The 27967-nt window shown below is 38.7% G+C and overlaps 2 protein-coding genes across 4 annotated transcripts; one reads left to right on the plus strand and one right to left on the minus strand.

Moving 5' to 3' along the window:
- Positions 1-23016, plus strand: LOC102236152 (coiled-coil domain-containing protein 50-like). 3 transcript variants are annotated; one of them, XM_023334401.1, is made up of 13 exons: positions 1-435; positions 668-758; positions 8723-8785; positions 9016-9154; positions 9307-9397; positions 15483-15561; positions 16164-17489; positions 17825-17946; positions 20748-20810; positions 20911-21045; positions 21132-21226; positions 21309-21403; positions 21485-23016. In XM_023334401.1, the coding sequence occupies exons 1-13, from the start codon at positions 16-18 to the stop codon at positions 21634-21636; spliced, it is 2871 nt and encodes a 956-aa protein (XP_023190169.1). In that variant the 5' UTR covers positions 1-15; the 3' UTR covers positions 21637-23016. The 3 variants fall into 3 exon arrangements, with proteins under 3 accessions (XP_023190169.1, XP_023190171.1, XP_023190176.1); XM_023334403.1 differs by having other exon boundaries at positions 17843-17946; XM_023334408.1 differs by lacking the exon at positions 16164-17489.
- Positions 22768-27426, minus strand: LOC102235902 (tumor necrosis factor receptor superfamily member 9-like). Its single transcript, XM_005801760.2, has 7 exons — positions 26842-27426; positions 26215-26334; positions 25996-26133; positions 25831-25903; positions 25618-25730; positions 25364-25537; positions 22768-25265 (listed from the first exon to the last, which is right to left on the minus strand). Exons 1-7 carry the CDS (start codon positions 26984-26986, stop codon positions 25153-25155), a joined length of 876 nt encoding a protein of 291 aa, XP_005801817.1. The 5' UTR covers positions 26987-27426; the 3' UTR covers positions 22768-25152.
- Positions 27427-27967: the final 541 nt, after the last annotated feature.

Raw genomic sequence — 27967 nt, forward strand, 5'->3', positions numbered from 1 at the left:
GATTAAATTTGAATAATGAAGATTCGGAGGCTGAAGGTGTACGTGAAGGCAGCATTGAATGACCGCCCCCGCCGCCGCCGCCGAACAGGAGCTGTGAAGGAACAGCCCCACAGACTGCTGGCTAAACTTTGTCCCCTCTGGTTTCTCTCACCGAGCCGACACCTCTTTGTTTCTGTCGGGGTCAAGCACCGCCGCTTTCCCGAAGGCTTCACACCGAAACCACAGGCGTTAGAGACGGCCAGGCGCGCTGGTGACAGCTCCGATAATTTGCTGAGATCCACAAAAGAGGAAGGAGGAAGGGAGAAGAAGGAAGGTGGGACTGAACAGAGCTTGGAGAAGTTGACACTTCGTTGTTATGTTGGGTACTTGTTGAATAAGCTGCGTGTACACACATATACGACACGGCGGCCTTCGTGGGCAGCGAGCTGGAAGCTGGTAGGTTTATTATAATTTTACCTGTATCGATTATTGGCTTGTTACGTTGCCGACATATTTGTTTACACTGTTGCAAACACTGTACTCTTCTGTCTCCACACCTTCCACGCTGACTAAGTTACATATTTAAGTACTCAAGTGTTTTCAGAATGTTTCATTTTTCACTCCTCTGTTTTGCTACAAGACTCATTTAATTATTTCCCATAACACACCCCCCTTTGTGATGTGTCAGGGTCTTCTAAAACACCATGAAGGAGTGAAAGTGGGGGCAGAGATGGCAGAGCTGGAGATCGACCAGTCCAACCTTCCACGTGTCCAAGAAGGTAAACACACACTCACACACACTGAAATATATAATTGCAGCCTTGATAGAGCCACAAGTGCTTGGAAAGTATGTGCTGGAAAGAAGTCAGTGTGGTAAGAAACCAGCCTCTGTTACTAAACTGCACACTGCGCTACAAGGACTATTTCATTCGTTACAAGGACTATTTCATTTGTTATACCTCGCTAGGACACACTTCTACTGTCAGAACTGTCTTAATTGTTCATGATATGGAGTAAATGTTGCATTATCCTGTTGGAAGTAGCCATATGGAGATCTGTACAGTGATGCGGACAGTATTAATGCTCAGATAGTGTTTAAAGGATGTTCAGTTGGCATCAAGGGGCTGAAAACGTGCAAAGAAAACACTATTACAACCCAAGCAGCCTGAAAATTGATTCAAAGCTGGATGCGTCCAATTCAGACTCGGAGATAAAGACTCATTGGGCCGTTCCATGTTTTCCAATTGTCGTCTCAGTTTCCTGTTCGTCGCTGACAGAAGTAGCACTTGATACCGTTGCTGCTGTCGCCCATCTGTTTCAAAGTTCAACACGTTGTGTTTTCAGAGATGGTCCTCCGGGAACGTTGGTTGCAATGAGTTGTTATTTGAGCCACAGCAAACTTTTTCTATTATCTTGAACCAGTCCACCTGATTTCCTTTCAGCTCAACTGTTGTGTCATATTTCCATCCACAGCCGCCACTCTGAATATTTTTATATTTTAGGACGATTCTCTGTAAAGCTGAGAGACGGTTGTGTGTGAAGCTTCCAGGAGACAATCAGTTTTTAAAATATTCAAACCAAAAACAACTATGCCACGTTCAAAGTCACTTGCATCATTTTCTTGACTGTTATGATGCTCAACAAGTATTAAATTGTTGTCATGTGACTGGGTGACTTGCTATTTGTATTAACAAAACAATTTCTTAGATGTGCCTAATAAATTGGCAGGTATGTCAGCAGAATTTGTTTGTATCACAAAACAGCTGCTTACCTGAAAAGTTATTGAAAGAACTTTTGAATGACATCAATGTCATGGAATTAAAAGTTTTGGCATTTTGAAAGATGAAATTCTAAGTTTTGTTTCTAACGTGTGACCTAAAATCACAAAAAACTCATATTTATTTTCTACAAATCCTTGGAAGAAACATTCAACAACTATCTTTTGTAAACAAGCTAACCGCTGCAGCTGTTAAATGTCTGTTAATTGACTTGTAATAGTCTTTTTATTCAGCCCAAAGGTCAAGTTCGTTAGAAAAGTCTCGGTGTTCTTGATAACGCCGTGTTTTGACTCATTTCAGTGAGCAGTGTAGACTTCCTGTGGCTCGTTTCTTTGGCTCCATCTATGCAGGAAGAGGATGATACCAGTGGGCTAGAGTAGGAGGGAATTTTCCACACAAAGGTTCACTGATTCTACTGTACACAACTGGATTTGTCGTTGACTTCGCTGGTATGCTGAGGGCAGATAAACATTAGGGAATGACTGAAAAACTTGATGCTTTGAATGCAAAATACATAAGGATCCTTATGTGTCCTAGTTATTTAGGTTATCTTTACTGATATACAATGGCTTTGTAAAGTAGCTTTTCGATTTGACCTTTTTTCACATTTTGCTCTGTCACCACCACACAATTCAATGTATTTTATTGGTATTTTGTGCAATAGACTAGCAAAACGTTGTGCATAATGATGAAATGAAAAGTGTCAAAATCCTTTCAGTAGAAATCTGTAAAGACTGTCATGTAGGGATGTGATATGTCTTGAAATAAGAGCTCAGATTTTTTTCAGATCAATTTTCATCCAATTTACTATTTTAATTAAAAAAAAATCTCTCCCTGTCTTTTAAAAAAAAAAAAAGAAATTAGAAATGACAACATATGTTCAAATCACCATTCTGGGAGTTATCCTGAACTCAAAGACCAGATAAATACAAGCGGTAAAACAAGACGGTGGCGGCTGGGTGGGCCGACATCACTCTGAACTAGAAGAGCCACGAAAATGGGGGGGGATACAGATTTTCCCAAATTTAAATCTTCATAAAAAAAAAGAATTTAATTAATTGATGAAATTGATTTATCACCCATGAATAAAACCCAGAGTTATGGAGACATTTAGGATAGGGCTTTGTTATAGAACAATATGATACGTTTAGAACACCTTTCATCGTCTATAAATGGAAGAAGTATGGCACAGATGCACACTTATCAAGTCATCTATGTCTACCTGAACTGAACCGCTAACTCCTGAACTGGTGAAGAGCTGCAGAGATTAACAGCTCAGGTGAACATGTCTGTTGATTGTTGTAGAGTTGCAAGCTAAAGCCATGTTGAAAGAAAGCATCAAAAAGTTCAGTTTGCAGTTTGTCACAAGCAGTTGAGCACCTGGTGAGATCAAACAAAATAAACTTTCTGGCCTGCATGCAAAATGTGACGTGCTTTGAGGATGCTTTTCTTCAGTGGTGACAAAGAAGCTGGTCAGATTTGATGGATTCAAAATATCCATATTTTGTAATTAAGTCCCCAATCAGACAAATTTAATTATGAATTTGTGGCAAGACTTGATAAATAACTAATTTATTTAGGAATGAGCAAACGTTTTGGTCTGCGGATGTGAAAAAACTTGCTCTAATTGCACTGATATGTGGTTTTATAAAGTATTCACTAGAGGAGGGGGGCAGAATGCAAATGTGCGCCAAGCGTTTCAGATTTTATTTGTAAAATATGTCCATGGATTCCATCCTCTTCACAATTACAAACCACAAATCACAAAGAGAAATTAAAATGTTTTTTTGTTGTTGTTTTAAGCCAAGTCACTTAATACTGCTGCAAAAGTATTTAAAATTACATTGCAGACCAAAAAATGCTGCCCTTGCTTGCTTGTGAATAGGAAAACACTCAGTGGTTAGGAATTTCTGAGCTGTGGCTTGGATATAGATGGTTGGCTCTGTCTTTGGCATGTCCACACTAATGAATGGGTTAGGAGTAGGTCTGCATGTCTTTTATCAGGGGAGATAATTCAGCACTCCACTCTTGTTTCCACACACAAAGGCCACTCTGTGCAGCTCTGCAGTTTTCATGCTTAATCGAGCCGAGGGAAACGCACAAACAAAGCATGTAATAGCATCTATAAACTTGTCAGCGGAACAATAGCAGTATGTAAATCAGTATGTCTGTTCAGGATAATTCGCCCCCCCACCCTGCACAATATTATCCACTTTGACCAGTCAGATCTTCTGAACTTGCTGGCACCGGGCTTGTTTGGTTAACATCTCGATGTTGCTGGAATTCCCAAGAGCCTTGTCCCTTTTCACCTACATTGTGTTGTTTTTTTTGTTTTTTTTAGCTAGAAGTGTCTTGGCTAAGCCAGCTCTCTTTGTTTTTGTTGCTCCCTCCCCCTTATCTATTCCTGTTTTGGCTCTCCTCTGGCTCCTCTTGACACAGCCCTGATGTGCTTTGGGATCGCAGCTCCCACTGGAATTCCCCCACCTCTCACTCATTCCTAATTTCAGTCTCTCCAGCTGACCCCTCCAGTCCCATTACCCCCCTCACCTCCCTTTGTTCTCAACGACAGCGAGGTCTACTTCTGGTGCTGCTCGGGAGCAGTTCTCCACAAGACGCTTTGAGCCGTGCCACAGGCAAGCTGTCTGTGGGTAAAACTTTTGCAGGAAAAGGAAAAAGCGAGGAGAAACGGAGCGGTCCAGAGAGGTGGAGAGAGAGTGTGTGTGTGGGCGGTCAGTGGGACATTTTGGCTGAAAATAGAACCCTTGTCATTTTCTCCTTTTGCTGCTTTCTTTGTTGGCAGGCTCTCACTACTGCAGCTATCCAAGTAGCAATGGAGATGGAAGAAAACTGTCTCTGTGTGTGTGAAGTGTTGCTCCCTGGAGCTGCATGCCTATCATAATCTGCATAATTTTGTCCTGAATGATTTTCTGTCAGCTCTCCTCAGTAGGTTGAAGCTGTTCATCAAAAATAATGCAGGTCATAGTTTCCTGTTCAGTAATTATCTAACAATAGAGTGCCTAACATTTACCCTCTTGTGTATAAACATTGCAACCTAATGTGTGCTTTCTGATTTACTATCCTCTTAGAAAACAGACAGGCTTGTTAGAAGCCGTTGTTAAGAAGCTTACGGTAGTCGCCCCTGGATTTGCGCTGAACATATGTTTTTTTCTTTTACCATCAGGCCTGAATGCTACACTTTCTTTCTCTAAACCTGTTCAGCGGTCATTGTCACACACAAGGCGTAATGTGACCACACTTTAAAGGAGTTAGGAAAAACAAGTTAAACTACATTTCAGACACAACCACACCCTCCTTTAGGCTCATGCCAGACAAGACGCGCCATTTTTTCCCCATCTCTCCATCTGCCAGCTCTTCTGTCTGTGCTGGAATTAAAAGGGAACTGTTCCGAGCTGTCACTTTGCCCTGCCGGATGAGGCTAAGACTTAAATTCAGCCCCTCCCTCGCCGACATGCAGGTTGGAGATCCATTTAGCGGATATTCCCCTAAGCTCCACAACAGGTGTAAGTGGCAATGAATATCTTTGTTGGGATAGTTTGACGCTTCCAGGGGCAAATGGGTTTCATTTTTGGTGTAAACTGACCCCGTCAGGGCTTAGTGGTGTCTGGGCTGGTTCTCTACAAAAATATAACTTCTTTCTTGTCTACAGCAAAAAAAAAAAAAAACGAAAATCAGTTTTGCTTTGTGTATTCAGTAGCACTTGATCGCACATAGTGCTGCACAAATGATCACAGTCTATTGCACTATTAAATTAAAATGACAGTTGTGATGAATCCATGTTTTCCTCACTCCTGTCTTTCTAATCTCTGCTTCCAGTGCTCTCTGAACATATTTGCCAGGTTTGAAACATCTATTATTGCGATGCTCCATATAATAGGGTGAATGCTTTACATCCTCCTGCCTTTGGGGGGCGTTAGAATATATTTACTTGAAGTAAATAACGCTCTGTTGTTAACCTTTTATCCATCCGATAACCTCAAAGGATGCAACAGCTAAAACAGGCTTCCACAGACTTTTGGACATGACAAAAAAGTTTGTGCTAACAAAGTCATAACTTAAGGATATCTGGTATAAGAGCGTGAGAGCGTCAATGCTCTCACACTGGTCAAATGTCACAGCAATGAATAGAAAAATGTTATTCAAATTGTTTGAAGTGATTCTGATAGAAGGAAACTCTCATCCATTTTCTGATTGAGTCGGCTAATAACTTTTTGACTAATAGAAAATAATATGTTTAGAGCATTTAACCGCTTTCTGTAGATGGCCAGGAGATTATTAGGCAAGGAAAAATGACGCAGTGAAAACAACATAACACCTGGTAAAAGCAATGGTACAAAATATGGCATTCCTAACAGCCATGTGTGATATACCGCTAGAACGATGACAAAATGATTTGTTAGGCAGCTGTGCTGGTTATTAACTCCAGAGCAGTTCTTTGTTGTTGGATGAATAATGAAAACCTGATTTGATCTGGTTCACAGAGTTTCTCTGCGGTATTTAAAAGTCAGAAGAAGTAAATCTTCTTCTGAGGTTTTCTAAATCTGAAAAAGTTTGGAAGAAAAGAAATGGTGTGACACAACATCCACATTTTCACATTTTATGCCCTGTCTCATTCCCTTAGTCATATAAAAAAAAGACAAATAAAATCTCTAACAAGCAATGACATGCATGCAAGCTTGATCACTAAACTTATCTGCTGTTATTTGAACAAACGTCTGACTGTAGGTGTCAAACATTGGGCATTAAACCTGGAGATATTTGAAATATGACATGTTGAGCTTGAACAGATGTAGAAACTTTGTGGTTGCTAAAGTGGGAAAAAGTGTTACCGGTAATTTATGTGTGAATCTGAAAGCAATTAAAACGTTTATGGTGGCCCTTATGGACCAAAACACGAAACAACAAAGACAAACAAAAACAGAACCAGTGAATTTCTAAAAGCTTCACCTTAAAACTATGAGAAGACTGACACTCAGAAAAACTGCAAGAGTATGCACAATTTTGAATAACTTTATTTATTTTATTTTTTTTTTATTCTAGTTTTTTTTCCCCCATTATGTTTTGTAACTAGTGTTTCTATGGTCTGTAATTTTGGGGTTTTATGTGTCTGGTTTTCTGAATTATAGCAACATTTTTGGGACACTATAGTTGTCAATAAGTGTCGAGTTTAAAAACACAGCAGGCAGTTTGAAAGGGCACAGAAATATAAACGCAGAAAAACAGTCTTCAAGTGTGGAAGGAGTCAAATTCTGAATGTTTCAGTTGTGAGTGAGCTGCACAGATGGCTCCTGCTGTCTGCACATAACCTCAGTATGTTACCCTCACATTGAGTCGTGTCATTTGCTACTCACTTTGTATTTCAAAGCCTTTATTGTAAATAACCTACTTTTTTAAAACCTGGTAGCTTGTTTGGCATTTTTATCTGATCACTGAGTTATTGAGAGCTTTAGAAATTGAGAGGAAGGAAATGCAGCAATGGTGCCGTCTCTTTATTTGAGTTACTCTTCAGTTTGTTTGACAGATGTGTAAACACTCAGGCTGTGTTTTAGTTTCTGTCATGTCTTTCTATGGAATAACATAGATATAATGGCTGATAAATTATGATTTACATCATAGGCAGCAGATATTAGTTTCATAAAATAAGATTTAAACTCTGTTTGCCTCAGTGCCTTAATATGTTGAACCAGATCACTTTCTGTTTTTAGAGGCAGCAGGTTATAGCTCACAAACTTTGCATGCTCATTTGTTTGTTATATCCACGCCTGCTACCAATCGCTTGAATCTTAAAAGAGTTTTTCAGCAAAACATTGCTTTAAATTGAGAAACGGCTGTGCACACACATCTTTGTGAAATAAGTGATGAGTGCTAATTTTAGCCACATGTGTGCTTTGATTAAAAGTCTGTGTCTTGTTAGAATCCAGATTTCACAGACACTGAAATCTACTTAGGCTGTAATTTATGTAAAAATGATAGTTGCACTGTTTAGCCTTTGTGTCAAAAGCAGTTATTAAAATAAAAAACTATTCTCAAGTCATCCTGAAGCGACCAAGAGTCTTGGAGAGTTTATTTTTTTCCTTTCAATTGCTCCTGCAAAACAATGCTAAAAATGTGAACAAGATGCTAGCAAATTAAAACATAGACTATATATGTGCTATAATCAGTATCTGAAGCAGAATAGACTAACGTGCTCCGATTGTTGAAAACTTCACATGAGCTGATTGTGTTTATAGAGTAGGAAAAATTACGTTTAAAGAGATCAGTGCACTGAAAACTGATTTAGTTGTATTAAAATATAGTGATCATGTGTTGATTTGTACTGTAAATGTCTGAAGTGTTGGAAAAACCTGTTGCGAATCAAATATTAGATCATCTTAAATCTGTTCTTGCTGAATCCAATGCACTTTAGTCTCAGGCCTGAGGTTATAAGGTTTGATGTAAGGATGCACCGATGTGAAAATTTGGGCCAATATCAAAGTCCAGTATTAATATTTACTGATCTATTTCTGACCATTTCGAAACAACCACATTGACACAAACAGTAAAATGGGAATAAATATCGTTTATTAAAATCTGCACAATTGTAATTATCGGTACTGAAGTGTTAAAAATTGACTAACAACGGCCGACGTAACTGTTGATGCCGATATATCATGCTTACCTAATTCAATGGATTCATGTGGGATTGTTGTGTTATGTTCCTTTAAATATGAAAACAATGTCCACAGTTACCGTGGAATTAGACAAATTACGTCACTTCAATTTCCTGTAGTTTGTTGATTTAGTCAAATAGGAAGTTGTAAATCCAAATATGCTTTTCAGCTGGTGTCCCACATGGTTGAGCATTTGGTTTAGTTAAATTTTATATTAATAATTCATCTTTTATTGTTGCTAAATATTTAACAACTGTTGACTGGACACTGAAGTGATTCTGGTATCTGTTGTTTCAGTTTGCCAGAACTTTGCTGTGCTTGAGGATGGAGTGTTGGCACACAGCCTACAAGAGCAGGAGAGTAAGTATAAAATGAATCATGTATAAATAGCTAAACCTCACAATACCAAGTAACTGAGCTGCTTGATTGCATTGAACTGTAATTCAGTATTACTGTTACTTAACAATCATTATTTGCATGACTCTTTGCACAGGAAAAGTATTTGTTTCTTGTAGGATACATTTAAAGTCCAAAGCAAATCAGATCCAATTTATATTGGTATATATTATCTTTTTGTTCTCTGCCTTTAGTTGAACAATACTACACCACCAATATCCAAAAGAACCAACTGGTGCAAAATGACATCCGGGTAGCCCGGAGGCTGCAGCAAGAGGAGGAGCAGCAGCGGGCTCAGCAGAGCGCCCTGCTCAGACAGGTTTCCAGACAAATGTAAGTCACTCCAGCTTCTCTCTCAACTCACTCTGATGCTCCAAAAATATATTGTGGGGAATTTCCCACATGCAGTGTGTTTGCTCTGAGATCAGATTATTTGTTTTAGTAATTCATGAGCATAAGAAGCCATTTCCTTTCCTGTTGCACAGGGAGGAGCAGGACTTTGAATACGCCCGGGTGATTCAAGAAGAGCTCCAGCGACGCGCTGAGGAGGTACACAGGAGGGAGCAGGACGATGAGGTGTGTTGTGCATACATGCAATAAATTTTATACTTAAAAAAAATCTTTTTATAACAGATTTATATGTTTATATTTATATGTTATTTATATGTTAGGAAAACTTCCATAATATGTAAATTGGAGATGTTTTAGTGTTGTTTGTTCCTGTTTTTAATATGGTGATAAAAATTTAATTTCCCAAAAGTCAGGAATGCACATAGAGTACCAGGAAAATGCAACAATCAAATCCTTACCAACTCATAGCTTAATAGCACCATTAATAACTTGCACAACTTATCTCTAAGATGTTTTATGTTTTTTCTTTATAAAAACAGTCTATATATAAGAGCATCAGTCTTCACATATGGTGTCTTCACATGGAGGTGCTAATAGGATTCAGGTTCAGTCTCAGGTTAAGGATGCTGGATTTTTTTGTTTACATGTAAACAACACTTGTAAGGTAGAATAATACATAATCGGTTTTGCATAGCTGCTGGTTACATTGAAATGACTTAGCCGTTTGCTCTGGAACATTTTATTGAACTGGATTGTTTGGAAGTTTAGTAATAACAAAAATACGGATCTTTCTGTGTCCAGACGACCACACAGGCAAGCTTATTCTTTAAATGTTACTATTAATCCCCAAGAACATCAACTTTGGGGCAATTTAAAGAGTTTGAGTCACGCGTAAAACATTTGTTTATGAGGCAAAGGGTGTAGTTACCAGCTGGCAGCCTACCATTGGAACAGTAAGGGGCTAACAAACAAATTGTGAAAAGATGCCAATTATGTTAACGATATCTTAAACCTCTGCCACGTTGTACTGAACCAAAACTGGACAAAAACTTGGTAAAGTCAATCTACATTATAAAAATAAACTTTTGATTATTGCTACACAATAAGCAAGTAAAAATGCCAAGACTTTCTCATGTTATTGCTGGTCATTTACTCCTAAAAAGTACAATTCCTTGTTTGTGGTGGCCAAACAAGTATTTGGAAGAATCTATACAAAAACAAGAAAGTTGCACATTTTAACTTGACATTCAGCTCCTTTTTGAGCTACAGTTTTTAGAGCACAATGGATTGAAAGAAGAAAATTATACTTTATTCAGACAATGGTGATTGAATGGTCTATTTATTAAAATTAGAAAAAACAAATGCTAATGCTAATTAATCATAACTTAAGCCTTTGAGTCTTGATTTCAAATATCCACCTGGTTATTTTAATTGTACAGAGATTTTTAAATGTCCTGTGAGTAAATATATTTGCCAATTTATCCATAACAACTACTTTCAATATCTAGCAGTACTTTTCGTAATTTACCAAAAGAGCGCCCCTCAGATTAATTTCACTTCCTGCTAAAGCGGGGGTGAAATTACCATAATAACCCAATATTGGCTGGAAAGTGCAACGTCTCCCCTTTCAGAAACTGTTGGAATTTTTCAGATTGCGCAAAGTGTGGTGGAATTACGGTATTGCAGATTTGGCTGGATCGTCACCGCTACGTTCGGTCTACAAGGGTTAACTAAATCACTTACAGGTTTCTAATCACTTTCAGACATTAGACTAAAAGTAGAACATGTTTGGTGAATTAATGAGAAAATCACATTTCTACAAGAAAATATGACACTCTGGACCTTTGCCTGTCAAGAACAGATCAGGGAGCGAAATATGCTCAACTTTGCTTTCACTCTCATAACTACCTGAGTCAGTAATTGCTAGCAACTGCAGAAAAGTGGTTCTGGGATGAACTCGCTGTCCCTCTAGATCAGTGGTCCCCAAACTACGGCCCGCGGGCCAGATGCGGCCCGCCTCCACATTTGGTCCGGCCCTCTGAACAATACCAGAGTATTTTCATATATGTGCATTTTTATTTGATAAGTTGGACTTTTGCAATAAAATAAATGTTCCTTAGTAATGAACTTTATTTATTATTAAATACTAGTTAGTAACTATTTTATACATGCATATAATTTACCCTAACCCTTTTTTTTATGTGGAGAACCCAGTGTTATTTGGTTATTATTTATTTCATAAATAGTGTTATTTCCTGACTTTTGTTCTCTGAAGAATCCAGAAAAGGTTATTTGATTGTGCTTTCTGAAAAACAATACATTTTTATGTTTAGCACTCTTACAATCGTCACACTTTTTCTGTTACAAACTGACCCCGGCCCCCCATCAGAGAAGGGACAAGTTATGTGGCCCTCACAGGAGAAAGTTTGGGGACCCCTGCTCTAGATGGTTGCAGGAGACAAGCCAGCTGTTAACCAGAGACCCAACCTGTCAGCTGCTCATCTGGATGATTCCTGAAGCGATTTCTCTGGTGGCTAATTCTACATTTAAACCATTAGAGTATTCTCAGTTAGTTTTGCAAGATTTTCACAGTTAATTGCAAAACACAAAATCTTATGTTTTTGTCTAGTTTCTAGTGCGAATATTTTATTACCCTTGAAAAAAGACACAACTAACTTAAAAGTACATTTTCAGCAAGATATAGGAGCTTGGTTTAAGTAAATAATTCATTATTATTGACAAAAAAGTACTAGATCCACTGGCAGAATATTTCACTTATAACAAGGGAAACTGGCTTTTTATAAGTGATATAATCTGCAAATGGAACTAGTACATTTTCATCAATATTAAGGAATTATTGACTTAAAACAAGCTCCCATATCTTGCTGAAAATTTACGTGTAAGCTGGTTTTGTCTTATTTAAAGCATACCAAGATATTTGCACCAGAAATTAGACAAAAATACTGGTAAGTGTTTTTGCAGTGCATTGGAGGGAAATTATTTTCATCTTTGGATGCATCTGTATTTTTCTAATCTTGACAGGGTTTTACCTAACTAACTAGAGACCTAAGGTTATTCTTAATGCTTGTTGTTTTTGAAACTGATCAGTGTGTTTTATTGCTTAAAAAAACAAAACAGGGAAAGCTGTTACATGGAACAGAATGTTGTCTGGACATGATGGTGGGGCCAGATGGCAAGCATCAATCACCTCTAGCTTGTTTTCATCTTCCCCCTATAGGCCAATCCTAAAACTTCACCCTGGGTTATGTTAGAACATTAGAAATAAACAGCTACGCTGCATACGGCAAAGAAAAAAAAATCGCTCTGCAGTAAAACTCCCCATCTGGTCCAGCACTCTGTGCTTCAAGGACACTCCACCATAATATTTTTCTTTACGCGGCAGTTTCCTTTTTCTAGACAAGTCTGTGTATAAAAGCACATTCTTGAAAGACAGTGAGTGCCATTCAACTTTGCTGAAAGGGTCAGGTTTAAATTCATGCTTATACTCTTAGTTGAATGTTGAAAGAGACAAATCCACTTTAATAAAGCTGACTCAATTTCCTGAGGAAAGAGTGACAGTGGTTGTATCATAGTTTGGGTTTTTTGAGCACTGTGGCGCTCTTGTATAGTTGAGTCTTTTGCAATAGTTATCATGATTTGGAGGGGAAATGTGGAAGCCTGACAACACCATCCCAACTGTGAGGTGCTATGGTGGCAGCATCATGTTGTAGCTGTATTTTGCTGGCACCCTTCACCAAATAGAAATATGGTTACATATAGATATTGAAGAAACATCTGAGAAGAATATAGGCAAAAATGAGTCTCCCAAATGAGCAGTAACCCCAGTCATACAGGAAAATTTGTTACAAAGTCGATGTTTTGAAGTGGTCACGAGAAAGCCTTTATTTTAGGCCTATGGAAATTTTTAGGCGGAGCTGAAAAGGTGTGTGTGTGTGAGCAACACACTGTGTGATAAGCTTGTGGAAAGATACCCAACACACTTTACAAAAGCAGTTCTACCAAATACAAAGGACATTTATGTAAACCTGTGAATAACAAGAAAGCGTTTAGCATATAGAAATCATTTTGGTAATATAACTGACCTGAAATTGACTAAATGTTAAGACGAAACAAAGTTGTTTGTTTTTTTAAAAGCAATATATTCTAATTTATAGAGAAACAACTTGCAGTAATTGAAGTTTTTTCACGTTTTCTTTAGGCCTGTTTACCTCTTGCATATGCATCGATGTAAATGTTTATTTTAAAACCAAACAAACCATCAGGCCTTGTGCTGAGGTCTCTTAATATCTTATTTAATAACTGGCCAATCCAAAGTGGTTGATAAACATTTGCCTCCCATTAGGTTGTCTTTAATTAAGACACAGAAGGCGTTGGGGTGTGCAGTTTTAAATGCCAGATCCCTGTGGCTCTAAATACCTAACCTGTCATGGCAAGCTGCTAATTATGTGCTGATGTTGGCAAAGTGGCCCCTGCTGCAGACAAAAAGGAGCTGTGCTTGCTGTTTGTTTTGATTTATATTGCAAAAGAAGCCTATAGAGAGACTTCATGAAATACACAAGGAGAATTTGCTGATCTTTGAAGAACATAATTAGTTGCTTTTCTTAGGAAGCAGCACCCAGGTGTTACACGGCCTTCACCTCAGAGAGGACAGAGACCAAGCGGTGGGTTTTTTAACCCCGATCACAAAATATCACTAACTCCATATCCTATATGGCAGCGTGTTATCACTGTGTGTCCTGTTGACTTGTACCAGTCAGGAATGAAAGATCATCTCCTCCTGAATGTAGTCTGTATGATTAGATTTTTTTTTGTCACTTTGTTAGTCTGAAACAGTTTCCCAGGAATAAATAAATTAAGAAGTAAAATATTAAATTGCTTCTTCTTTGTTTTAAGTAAAATTATAATCCAAAACAAAGAGATAAATAGGGTGTATAAGATGCTTTTTTGAATGTTTTGTTCTTATGTGATGAAGTTACTGTCTTGTTTCAGTTTATGCAACACTGCCCTCTGCTGGCTGAAAGTAACAGTGATTCAAGAATCAAAGTTGCTTTGAATCGTCTTTCCCATCACAAGTTTTAGTAGAAATGACAAAACAATCCCAACAGACAGTGTTACATGCCAGCCATTTTATATCTGCATTTCCTTTTATTGGTGTTCATGTCAGACCTGGCTGCTTGCTTAAAACAACTGGAGGGAAAGAGTTTTGCTGATTAATTCAGACGGAAAACACCCATAGATGAGAGATGATTCATAACACTTTATAAAAACAGTAAGATTTTAGTATTTAGTTAGAGAACTAATCAGTAAATGGATTAAATTAATAATAATTAACAGCTGATGAAAGCTGCTTGTTATCCAGCACTGTTTAGATTTTCTATGTGTATTAAGAGTTAAAAATAGGACAGTAGACTGAGAAGATCCTGATTGTTGCTCTCTTCACTTTGTATTGTTTTTAGTGTCTCGGTTGACATTTGTATTTCTCAGATAATTCTGTTCCTGCCTCTCATGTGTCTGAGAAGCTTTTCAGTCCCTGGTAGATAGAATTGAGAAACTATTTTAAAATGTAATCCAATGCAAGATGTTGATGATACACTAAAAAAAACTATTATTCACTACTGAAAATTTTACTCCAAATTAAGCGTGATCATACAGTTGCAACCAGATACTTTCAAAACTTCGTATGGAAAAAAAAAAGTGCAACCTTTTTTTTCTTACTGTCTGGCGTTAAATTAGATTAACTATTTTTTTTTTTTTGCTAAATTTCTTAATAATAATGTAGCCAAACTATAACTTCTCTCTTGATTTGGTGGTTTAATACTTCTACATAATGTTTTTACCTTATTATTTCTTCTAATCTGTTTAGAGACCCACTCCCTCCTGCTTCAAAACTCCCCCACACCACAAAGCTTTGAAGCTTATTCCTTTTTCCTCTGAATTTAACAATGGTCTTTACAGCCTGACGCTTCAGTTTTAGTTTCAACAGACCACATGGTGTATCCAAAAAGTTATTTGTCCCTACATTGACTTTCAAACTGTTACCTGACTCTTTATGTTGTCTTCTTCTTCCCTGCGTGGCTTTTCAGCCCATGTTGGTACTAAGCTTGTTCTATGGTGGTAATGAATTTCTCCGTTGATCTTCCAAAGGATGATGGCACAAAGTCATCAGGAGAAAACTCTCTCCTTCATTCATTATTCTGAAATTTAACAAATGGAAATATTACAGTAATCCTGATTTAAAATACATTGAAACTGATTTAATAAAGTACTACGTATGAATGTGTTTTCACAGGAAATAGCTAAACAGCTGCAGGAAGAGGAGGAGCAGCAGGTCAGGAGGAGGAGTCAAGACCAGGAGGATTTTCATGAAGGTACATTTTTTTATTTTGACAAATTGACAGCCATTTTGATTGATTGATTGATTGATTGATTGATTGTTTGTTTTTTGTATAGCTAGGTTTTGTTTTTGTTGCCTCTTTAGAAGTTTTTCTGGTCTTGGATCATAGCCGAAGTGACATGGAGTCTCATTTCTGGGTTACAGATGATAGATGGTCCAGTTAGGCATATATTGGATCAGCTCTGGTGTATTGTCTTAATTACAACTCGGTTGGAGTAAAATACAATCTTTTGTGTTTGTTTGTGTATGAAAGATGTGAATCAAAGTGTAATGGCACAAAAATATCACTTTGATATTTTTCAAAGCATGTCCTTTGTCTGAGAACAGATTCGAAGCAGTAGTTTTGCTCTCAATCTGTTATTTGCGTCGCATGTTGTGTTTTTAAGCATGCTTCACATTGCTATCTGTAAATAGAAAACATTTCTGTTAAAGGTGTAAAGCTACTTGTATAACTCTTGCACTTGCAGCTTTTTTAATTCTGTTTAGGTTTGTTATTAACTGCACTTGTCTTTCACCATCCACTAACAGACTCTCCCATCCCTATTGCTTTTGTTTGCATGTTTATCAATGCTAAAGGTAGCACCAGTGATCCTGCGCTGCCGTCCTCTCACCACCACACATTCAGCAGCCCTCACCGAGGACAGCAGCAGTACTCGCCTGTCACCAGCAGGTGGCAGCATTCTACCACTCATCGTGGTTCAGTGTTAACTGGGCCTCAGACTAGTTCTCCCAGGGGAGCAGCATCTCAGAGCAGCACAACTTCATGGTCAAATCAAGGGCATGTAGATACCAGCAGGCAAAGAAGGCCTGAGCTCAGAGAGCCTGTGAATGAGGATTCAGAAGACTCGGACACTGTTTTTACTGAACAGCTCTCTCTTTGGGCCCGGCGACTGTATGACAGAGCAAATACTGCACCTCGTCTACAACAGACTTCTTTAAGACCCCCGCAAGAGAGGAATTACAGAAGTCTGTGCACTCGCAGCAGCTTCGCAAAGGACTTAACAGGCAGAAAGGAGGAGAGCAAAAACTTTGAGGAAGACTATTACAAAAATGATAACGTGCAATCCAGGATATCTAGGAATGTGGAATATGACAGCGATGAACATGAAGGCAGGACTCAGGAAGCAGATAGTAGGCCAGCCGAGGCCTGCGAAAGGCGATGTCGCCGCAGCGAATCGGTGAGCGTACACAACCGAAGCAGACACAGAAACAGAGACCTGGCAAGAACCTGGAGCTGCAAGGAGAACCCAGATAAACACGTCCGCTTTCAGGATGATCCGAGAGAACCGATTAGGCAGCAGAATGACAGCCTGAAGGTGTGGGAGATGCTCGGCCACATTCTGCAGGAGAGAGGTGTGCCTGTGAAGGTTGGTGGCAGTGGGGCGCCGCTGCAGATAAGGCCTCAAAGAAGAGACAGCCAGGTGCTTTATGGGAGTGAGGTCTCCTATGGTGACTCCCAACCACATCAGAGAGCCTTCCAACGAGCCGCCGCCACTAGGCACAGTTTCCATGGAGATATCAGGCAGAGGAGGAGATTGTCACGCGGAGAAAGCTTTGGGAGAGATCACAGAGCAGACCAAGACAGGCGTAATTATAACAGAGAGGTTTGTGACCGCAATAGTGGAGAGCCTCTTATCTTTGACAGAGGCACAAGTTGGAGCGAACACAAATACGTAAACATTGAGAATAACAGAGAGAGAAAAGCGAATCATACCAGAGTAAAGAGGGTGACGAGCGAACGCAGGCATTGGCACAAGATCACAGAAGAAACGTTGAGCTCAGATGAGGAGCAGGAGGCGGAGAGAAGAGCAGAGCGTCCAAGGCGACGAGCGCTACATCGTAGCCAAAGCTTCAGCAGCAGCAGGGGTTCGACCAGACACAGGTCGAGGCACATAGCAGCAGGTAACACCCCGACCTGCAGCCAACTCTAAATCTGTACAGGGGAACACTTCCAATGATCTCTTAATCTTTACTAAGTCATTGCTGTGGGAGTGGGCTTTACCTGTGGCTCTGGTGTCTGAAGTGAGAATTTTTTTCTGTTTTCAGTCTAGAAACTTTATATCTCTTCAGTGCCTGCAGTTTTACCAATCAAGTCTTGATCTGCAAAGTGACTTCTCCAACTTCATCCTCTCATTTCTTGGTGTGATTCCAAATAACCTTGGGCTTTGAGTCATAAATTTTTTTGATCAATCTTGTGATACATTTCACTGTAATCACAGTGAGTTTTCCCCGCTTAGGGGCTTCTCTGCAACTAGAGCCAAGCGAGGCAGGCCTGGATCCGGGAGACTTGAATCAGGTCCTACAAGATGAAGAACTGGCCCGCAAGCTTCAGGAGGAGGAAGATAAACAGCTAAGGAGGGTAAGGGATCGAAGACGTTTTACAGATTATATAAATGCCTTTGGAAAACCACAAACACTACTGTTAGGATTTTGGAAGATAGACGAACAAAAAAAAAAAGCATTTTTATAGCACAAAAGGAAAGGATATGTTTTGAGAAATTTTAAATTGATTCTTTTTCTATTTTTAAATTGTTTTTCACAAATAAAAGGTATTTCTTTCACTCCTAAATAAAATTATTTAGTCATCCAGTCAGTAAACAGAAGCCACGCTCGTTAAATTTAATTTAATCTCAGTATTAGGGCTGTTGTAAACGACTATTTTGGTAATCGAAACTAATATTCTATTAATTATTCTGACGATTAATTGAGTAATCAAATAAAAATTTGATCAAATAAAATATTGATAAATTCTACCATAACAGCAGTATTACTATCGGATGTCAACATTGGCTTAAAGTTTTGTATTTGTGACTCTTTACTATTGCTTTTCTGTAGTTTAGAAAATTAACATGTAACAATAATAGCTCACTTTTTAAGTTGACCTGGACAAAAAATGTATAAAAATCTGAAATATTCAATTTAATAATAAAGATGCATGCTCACAAAGACACTCCAAAACTATTTATATTCCAGTCTTTAGTTTATGTATTCATCTTCAGTCCATTTAATAGGTGAACTCTCACTTTGTCCAGCCATCTGTAGCTTTTATGTCCATATGAGCGACTGAAACACACCTACCAGCTATGTACTGCCACGATGCGCTCTGCCGCCCATTTTTTGCGATATGAAATTTATTTTCTGGTTTGTCCTTAAAGCTACACTTACATCACCGCCGTTCGCTCTTCATCACCACCAGGCAGCAGCTCTGGGAGGAGAAGGGCTGCTGTACTCGGGCATAACTCAATGAAATACCCCAGAACTTTATACTACTAGCGCTTAGCTTTCGTCAACAACTAATTTGCGAAAGTGAGAGCGTTGCGCAACAGAAAAAATCACCCGGCCGGAACACGGTGCGCTACATAATAAAACATCATTTAACGAAGCTTCGGGGCAGGTAATTTTCCTCGAGGAATTTTTATAATCGAGGAACTCGAATCATTCGAGGAATCGTTGCAGCCCTACTCTTTATAAAGCCAGCAGTTATGTGAAGCTCAAACATTTTCTACAGAACATTAATGAACAATTAGCATCGTGAAGACCAAAGAACAAAGCAGACATGACTGGAATAAAGTTGTGGAGAAGTTTGGTTATAAAAAAATGTTCAATCTAAAAATGAAAAGAATGCGACACGTGCAAATCTAATGAGGCCTTATTGTCACAAATTAATAGGCAGGATAAAGACGGGTAGCCATGGTAACTCTGGAGAGTTTCAGGTTGTGGGACTGTTTCCAGTTGTTGTGAAAACAATTAATTGCCAAACACTTCTAAATCAAAATCTGTAGTAGAAAATTATTATAAGGTAATATCTGCTAGTTATATTGCTCTGGGTTTATTCTAAATTCTTGTACATTTCCACCGGATAAAGCTATTTGGGTTACATGTACAAGGTTGGAAGTTGTTTTCTACAGCTGCATCAGAACCAGACTGTCTCGCCCGTTTGTTTTGGATCCCTTATCCTCGGTATAAAGCTCATGTGTTGTCTATGCCTGGGAGGGGTTTTCACCCAGAACTGCTTCATTAATTGTCCTACAAGCTCTCTGTATTGTGCACGATATACAAATAAACCTGATTGAGTGATTTCACCTGACTGTGCTTGGTAATAGTTCTTTTTTTCCACAACAAAATCACGAGATCAGACAGTCATGAACAAGTCAGAGCAAGTCCTGAGTAGGACAGAGTTCACACCTGACAAGGTAGTCTGGTTCCCAAGCTGCTGCTGCTGCTAAATAACATCTGATATTGGGTGAACCTAGCGAACTAGCCCAGACAAGTTTGCTAGGTTCAGAGTCTATATATTACCTAACAATAAAATGTCCTAGCGCACACTGCATAAATTTGCTCTTTAGAGATGAGTGACAAACGCTGAAAGAAATCCATACTTAAATCATAAGTACTCATAATCATACTTAAAGTTTACCACAGGCCTTCTAGAAGGCACAGAAACATGCAGATGGATGTTTATGTTTGGATGGTTTTAAAATTAAGCATTTACAAACCTACAAACAGTAGCAATGGCAGATTAACAGTGAACACATAGTCACCACTGAGAAAAATGTTGCCGACAGCATCCTGCTGTGGGGAAGGACAGGGAAGGTGGTCGGAGTTTATTTGACAGTAAATTTACTTGAAACAAGTCGAGATTCAGCCTCTGGCAGGACAACAATCTGAAACGTACAGCCAGAACTACAACCTACAGGTCAAAGCCTATTTGAGAGTTCGAATGGCCTAATTAAAGTCCAGATCTTAATCTAATTGAGCATTGATGCTTTGTTTTCAGACAAATCCCATCAAACCTCTTATTTTGTGAGGATAAAACAGCAAACATTTGTCTCAAGATGTGGAAAACTGTTAGAGACTTTCCTCAAAGGACTACCAGCTGTAACTGCATTGAACCAGGATGGGGAAAATACCAATGCAGGCCACACTTTTCAGATTATTTGAAAGGAAAAACAAGTACCAAAATCCTTCCACTAAAATCCTGCACTTACTTTGTGTTGGTCTACTACTTAAAACCCCAATAAGACAGTGACATTTGTGGATGTAACATGAGAAATGTGGACAAATTTTAAGGGGTGTTAATACTTTTACAAGGTGCTGAAGGTGAAGATTTTGTTACAGGAGGAAAATGAAAAGAAATAATGTTCTTTACTTTCTTTACAGACATCTTTACGCAATTCCTATCCAGAGGGGGACTTCAGGGTAGCTCAGGTTGCACAAGATGAGGTACAATGGCGAATTCCTGTGTTTTGTTCATAACAATATTTTTTAAATTCTTGTGTAATAGCCTACCTTTATTTTTTGTTTTTGTTTTGTTTTGTTGTAGGAAATTGCACGTTTTATGCAGAAGCAGGAAATTAAGGCAAAGCGAAGATCTCGTGAACTGGAAGGGCCAGGATCTTGGCATGAACACAGAGCGATGATCAATCACCACGACAGGCGAGCCGCAAGAGAAAGACAGGTACGCGTGCTCTGTGCACCAGGAAATAAAAGTTTAATTAGTTTTATAAATAAAAGGATCAAAAGGATCTATGTCTTCTTCTTCAGGTGTATCGAGAAAGACTCGACTCGGAGGGTCTCCCCTCCCCGACTGAAGACTGCTCACCAGACAACCAGCCACCCAGCCCTGTTCACGCCATACCGTAAGAAAATAATGTATCTGTATTATTAAAGCATCGATTCTGTGTTATGCATTTAACAAACTGACAGATGCTGCCGTTGCAGAAAAGCTCAGCAGATGAGAAACATAGCAGAGGAGCTGGACCCGACCTACCAGGGGCGAGTGCACGTCCCAGAGAGCTTCCAAGCAGGGCAAAGTGGTAACAAACAGGACAGATGAGTCTCATCATTACACAGTTGAAACAATAACTTTGTGTTCACAACGTTTGTTTCAATTACAGGTCAAACCAGTGAGGCGCTCCCCACAGCCCAATCCGGCTTACAGGACCTAACCCTGGAGGAGCCGACGTTCATACCACCGACAAAACGACAGGCGGATAAATCTGGACGGAGTAAACCCAAAGAGAAAAGGGAAGGATGCAAGCAACAATAAATTTAAACAGATTGTGCTGATGGGAAATGGGGTTTTTTATAAGATCATTTTAATCTGACAAAGGGTTCTCATTGTTTATTGCTTTATCATCAAAAACTGAAAGAAAAACAAAGACAAGCACTTTAGATTAGTAAAGCAAGGACGCATTATTATTGGATACTAGAACCAAAAGGGAAATGTTTAATTTGTTGAAGTACTTTTTAAAATGTGTATATTTAGTGTTTAATTTAACAATAATAGCATTATTATTTGCTGTTTTATAAGTAGCCAAATGTTGTGACAAGTCTACCCTTTCGGTTTTTATATGAGCTGAAGTCAGAGCGCCTGACATTAATTATTTCAGATACAATTCGTTTGAAGTTTCCTGGCTGGGATTTGGATAAAAGCCCCAAACGACACCTTTCAGTTTGGTTTAACCACAAACTATTTACTCCGAAGCCAAAAGGGAAGAGAGATTATGTTGATGGCACGTGAAATGGTTTTTAATCACCTGCACTTGCATGTGTGCTCCCTTTGTGTTTGTTTTCAAGTGTTATTGTTTACAGCTGTACAGTGACAATCAAATGAACTAACCTGAGAATGAAAACTGCTAAAAACATTAGAAGTTTTTTTTAATTCATTGCTGAAAGAAGTATTCATGCCTCTTTTTTTTTTTTTCTTCGTTTTTCTTTTGACATTTTGTCACGTTTAAACCACAAAGCAGTGTATTTTACTGGCTTTTCATGACAGATAAACACGGAGTTGTCTGTTTTAAAAAGGCTTTACAAGTAAAAATCTACATTATGTAATGTCTACGCTTACAAATGAACAACCGCTTGTTGCTCAAATGCCACACTTTTCAGATTTGCACACAAAATTATCCCTTTACTTCACATTTCCAGATACAAAGGAGCAGATGACAGTCAGAGTTGCTACTTTGTGTTGGGCTTTCACATAAAATCCCCCAACGTCTTCTCATGTTTGGGGTTGTAACATGAGGAATGTGGAAAACATACGTAGTATAGACGCTTTTACAAAACAAAACAAAACAGTCTTTTTAACAGGATGAGCTCCAACACTAAAACCTCCTACAATCATGTTGATCTTTCTGCTACATTTTTTTATTCGGTGAACTGTGACACCAAAGATCTGGTTGTTTTATGTGGGAAATTACCTCATACCAGGCACTAATATGCGTTCTAATGAGTAAAAACTTTGGGATTTTTTTTTTGTTCCTGTTGTTTGATCTGAAATTACTTCTTTGTGCTTTACTTCCTCCTCTTTTTTTCCTTATATATGTACTTGCATATATAAGGAATTCTCCTATTGCTGGAGAATAGTCTGTTTTTATTCCCAGCTGTTCTGTATAAAAGCACAACAAATAAAAAAATATATATATCATTTATTTGGTGTTTGAAAAATGTGATAACAGTACAATGTAAAACTTTAAATACAACACAGAATGAATCCATTTTCTGACTTCAATAAACGGTGGAAAAGATTTTTAGGAGTGCGTCATTCGCCTTAGGCAGCAGATGACAGAGCAAATAAAGTGCTACAATCAGCGTATGTCTTGGCTCTTCTCAGGACAACACTTGTGAATTTTGCCCGTCGCCCCCTGAGACCAGTGACTCATAGTCTACACACTTGTGTGATAAATTACAATAGATGTGGGCTTACTTTGTTTCCACCAGAAGCCCACACACAATATTTCTTTGTTCCATCTTGTTAAGAAATAACGCCTGCTACAGTTCGAGCCAGAAATGCGGCTTTTAAAAAAACGAAAGAAGAAAGAAACAAAAACGCAACCCTTCCTGTTGGTCTTATCTTCCCCGGCCACCTACTTTGCTCAAGTGCAGGAGTTTTACAGGAAACAAAACGGCAGTGGGGGTTTCCACTTGACCCTGAAGCCTTGAGTTGATCTATAATTGAAGTTAAAGCTGCAAAGTTTTTATCTCTTTGATATGACACTGAAATGAACTCGAGCCATGACTAATGAATGACCTTAAAGGTTACTTGTGATCCCTGTTGTGTAAGAGGCATGAGTCAAGTTGCTTGTCCTTATCCTACGTTTTTGTTGTTGTTAAATTCATCCAGTCTGAAGACTCATTGCTGGTTGAACCCCTAAGGACAAAATGGGAAAACCCCTTCTGGACTTTTTTCTGATTAACAATTAAGCAACAGCTGGAAAGCCCATGAAGTTTTTGTTAACATCAGGTTTTATGCTGTGTTGTAATGCAACTTTTACAGCCAACTGGCTACATTAGTACATTCACGATTAACCAAGTTAAATCTCTCGTTGCTACTTGGAAGTGAAATATAGCTACAAGTTTTACAGTTGAAACCAGATACAGGCACACAATCCTTAAAAAAGGCATAACATTTCGTAACAAGTTAGTACATTTAGTACATTTAGTCATATTTAGTAGAATTGCACTAAGATGCATCACTTTGGTCAAAAGATCTGCTTCCATAAGCTACAGGTGTAACCGAGTCGGTCGAAATTAATTTAAATGTATACTTAGGATCACTGACCTCCTCGAAAACCCGTTTTTGTAAGTACAGTAGTCTGTTTGACGTTTACACTCACAGGTATATACATCCATTCAAATCAAATATTCTGAATCAACCAATCAGAAGCTGACAAAGCTACGTCGTCATCAACTGGGTTTGATCACGTTGTTTAAAAGCACTGGAGTCTTGGTGTATGCATTAACAATTTTCTCAATTATTTACTGCTGGTAACTAACTGAACTAAAGTAAGAAATGTCTGATTCACTGGCAATCAGTGGGGCAGGAAATTGTTTTGTCTTTTTATAGCATGCATGTAAATCTGTGGTTTCAGCTCATCAAAAGCAGCGCTGTTGTCTCTTGGCCTTGTTTACGTACTTACACTATTAATAACCAGACAATACGCTCCACACACACAGCAGAAAAGACAACAACTAAAAAAAACCAGTAGGTAACTAGGTTGATCAATGGAACGAAGGTAAAGGCTAACATTTGCACCAGGAAGGCGTACGTGGGCTCGGTATGACAAATGACTAAAAGCTGAACGCCCACTTGCACTGTACTTTCAAATTGAACAACACTGTAGCGTGCCCTATACAACACACTTTTTTCCACAGAAATGATAGCTTAAACAGTTACCAGCGTCACTATACCTACACTTTACGAAGAATCTCTAAGACTTAAATGTCAAGTAGGGTGCAGTGTTTTAAAATACTTGATAAAGCTGCTTTGTCCTCCAGTAGGGGAAGAACAGTGGCTGCTGTTATTTGCATTAAAAAAAGTCACAGTTAAAGTCCACTTGGTTTCCCCCCCATCTCAGAATTCCCCTTCCTCTTGTGATTGTATTTACAGTCAAAGGATAAATAGTAAACAACCAGTAGAGGGATGTCATCGTCGTTCTGTCATTTCAGCTCTACGTCTTCTTTAGGTCAAAATCTTTCAAACTTATGGCTCAGTTTGGCAAAGAATCCCATCTTGTTAGGATAAAAATGTTTTCCTCAGCTGTAGATGCCACTTTGCTTGCATTCACACAAATTCCTGCTCCGAGTCCTTAGATATGAGTGACTCTGTGCTGTTTCCCTGCTCCTGCTGGGCTTCATGAAAACTGCATTCAATAGCAATCAATGTCCTTGGCTCATCTAAGAAACAAGGGAAAATAACATGACAAAAGTTAATACTCTCGCACTGTGTTTGGATACTGTTTCGTTGAAGAGGTTTAAAAATAAATGATCATTACCTGAAGGGTTACTAATAACAATGGGTGTTTTTGAGGGAGTTCTTTGTGCCTTTTCCTTTTTGCCATTGCAATGGATCAGCGCCGACACAAGGACGATAAAGACGACCAGGCACATCATCAGAGCCCCAATGGCCGCAAATGACTCCATCGGCCATGGATGTTCTTTGTTCCCGTCTTCAAAGCAAGAAGATACATTTTACTGTCACTGAAAATCAGCATAAAAGTTCAACAGCATCTACTGGTTCCTCTCTTACCAGGTTTCTCTGGATTGGTCACGGGTAGAGTTGTCGGAGGTTGTGGAAATTCACATAGGATGTCAGAAGATATATTTCCTTTGAATACAATAATATGAGTTGGATCTGGACACCTTTGAGTAAAGAATCCCAGTTAGTTTAATTTGTCTCTGTTAAATCAGCATTTGAGCAGCCAAAAAAAAAAAAAAAGTTTAAGGGAGAAAGATAACTCACCTGGTACTGAAGGGTTTACACTTCTGGTGAATTTGGTCATTAAAGGTTCCTTTAGGACAAGGCGCACAGTCACCTGTAAAAGATAGTTTGGGTTATTTTTAAGCTGATTTCCAAAACATCAAGTTTGCTCAATGGCCACAACCCAATATTTACAGATATACATACGCTTTTTCGTAGGTTCCTGTCCTTTTCCACACTCGTCCACGCAGAAGGAACATTCTGCGTTTCCACAGCGAAGACCTTTTTTACACCCGCACTGTGTGTTACTTTTGGGGGTACAATCTTTCAAATGGACAAGAGCGCCTGCAAAATATGGAAATGAGAAATTAGAATGAGATAGAGCTACAATAAAAATGTATATTTCTCCTTAATGCCATAACATACCAATACACTGGGTGCATGATGCGCATTCAAACGCCAAAGACTTAAGTGTATAAGTTCCACGTTCACACGGAGTGCAAAGCGCTTGAGGATTTGTGCCAGACTGTTGGGCCACCCGATTCCCTGCAAAGAAATCCACGCATGAAAAATCACAAATCAGACACCAACAGCTCTGAGTATCTACACTGTATGATTTATGTACATGGTTATCTCCCCCAGCAAATCAGAACTCTGACAACTGTGAATCATAGCCGTTAAACATCTGAGTGAATCCTGTTAGTCAGAGGAATCCCAGACTGGATTAATCAGTCGTATCAGCCAAGCGTTTGTTGTGGGATTAGGTGAAAAACCACTGAAACTATATTTGGTCACATGCAGCCACCACAGAGGAACTCCCCAAAGCCAGGAATACTACTTTTTTTTCTTTCCATTTACATTTGTCTGTTTAAAGGTTACAGAGCAATTCAAGCAAATTTGAGAACTTGTGCCTTTTTATTTTCACCAAAAATGTCAAACACTGTAAATGTTAACTGCATTTTTTTTCTTGTTACATTCCTTCTAATTACACAATCACTTATAATATGCATAAAACTAACAAAATATTGTTTCATTCTTTGATTTTCCACTCACCAGGATGACATTCAACACACTTAATGTTGCCTTTGACCTGTGTGTCTGGAACCCATTTCTTGCAGCCAACTTCAACGTCTCCAAGGATACACAGAAAGCCCTGAGCGAGAAGAGTGAGACCCAGCATCCAGAAGAACCCGGCCATCCTGAAGTGTCAGCTCCCAAAACGCAGAGATAATCCAAGAAATAAATGCTCGCTTTTTCTGATGTGTTACTCTGAGCATAGACTCTATCAGCTTCACTGAGATGAGGTTGTATCCAGCTGAAGCGCTGTCTGGTAAGCCTTTCTGTGCTCAGACTCAGCGCACCACCAGCTGGGCTTGCCTTTTATGACTGGGGGGGGCGGGGCATAAAGCTGATGAAAGCTGAAGCTCTTTTATTTCTCAAATTTGAACACAAGTTGAATTAAAATGACATTCTTGCATTTCTTTAGCACTTTAAAAAGAGAAAAAAAATTTATTTCAGTGAAAGTCAGGCACAATAAATGATGTAAAGATGTAGAACTGTTGCAGCAGGAAAAGCAGAACAAACGACACCATTTACCCCGATGATATAAGATGTATCATATATGTCTGGATGCTTTTACTCTCAATATTCTTGTGACAATTTGGATCAATTAAAGTTTCTTCTGTTTCCATCTATTTGAGACTAATATTTCACTCCATTCCTTGTTAAAGCTGGAAAAAGAGGTCAAACATTTCTCTGATTTTTTAAATCTCCCTGTAGTGGCGATTGTTTGTCAAACCAAACATCCAATAAAAGTTTATCAGCCACTATAAGGCACTGGGGTCAAGATTCTTTACGCAGGCAAAAGAAGTTTAATGTCCAAACTTGTTGATTATCTTGGTTGCTTTTATTTTTCCTTTTCAGCAAAAATTTACAACGTTCAAACTTTTCTTTGTTCTCCTGTCTACTTCTGTGGCTCTGGTAAAAACCATAGGCCCCAAACCCAAATGCCTGCTGGTCCTTTACCAGGCCCCTACGCTTATAGAAAGTGGACTGATCCACCTTACTTCCTGTCTTAGAAAACAAATAAATAAGAACAAATAATAAAACAAAAGATAAATAGAATCAACAATTATTCACCTGCAAATAAACTCTGCAAATAATACAAAAACTAGAAATT

Source organism: Xiphophorus maculatus, chromosome 1, assembly GCF_002775205.1.
Source record: "Xiphophorus maculatus strain JP 163 A chromosome 1, X_maculatus-5.0-male, whole genome shotgun sequence".
NCBI lineage: Eukaryota > Metazoa > Chordata > Actinopteri > Cyprinodontiformes > Poeciliidae > Xiphophorus > Xiphophorus maculatus.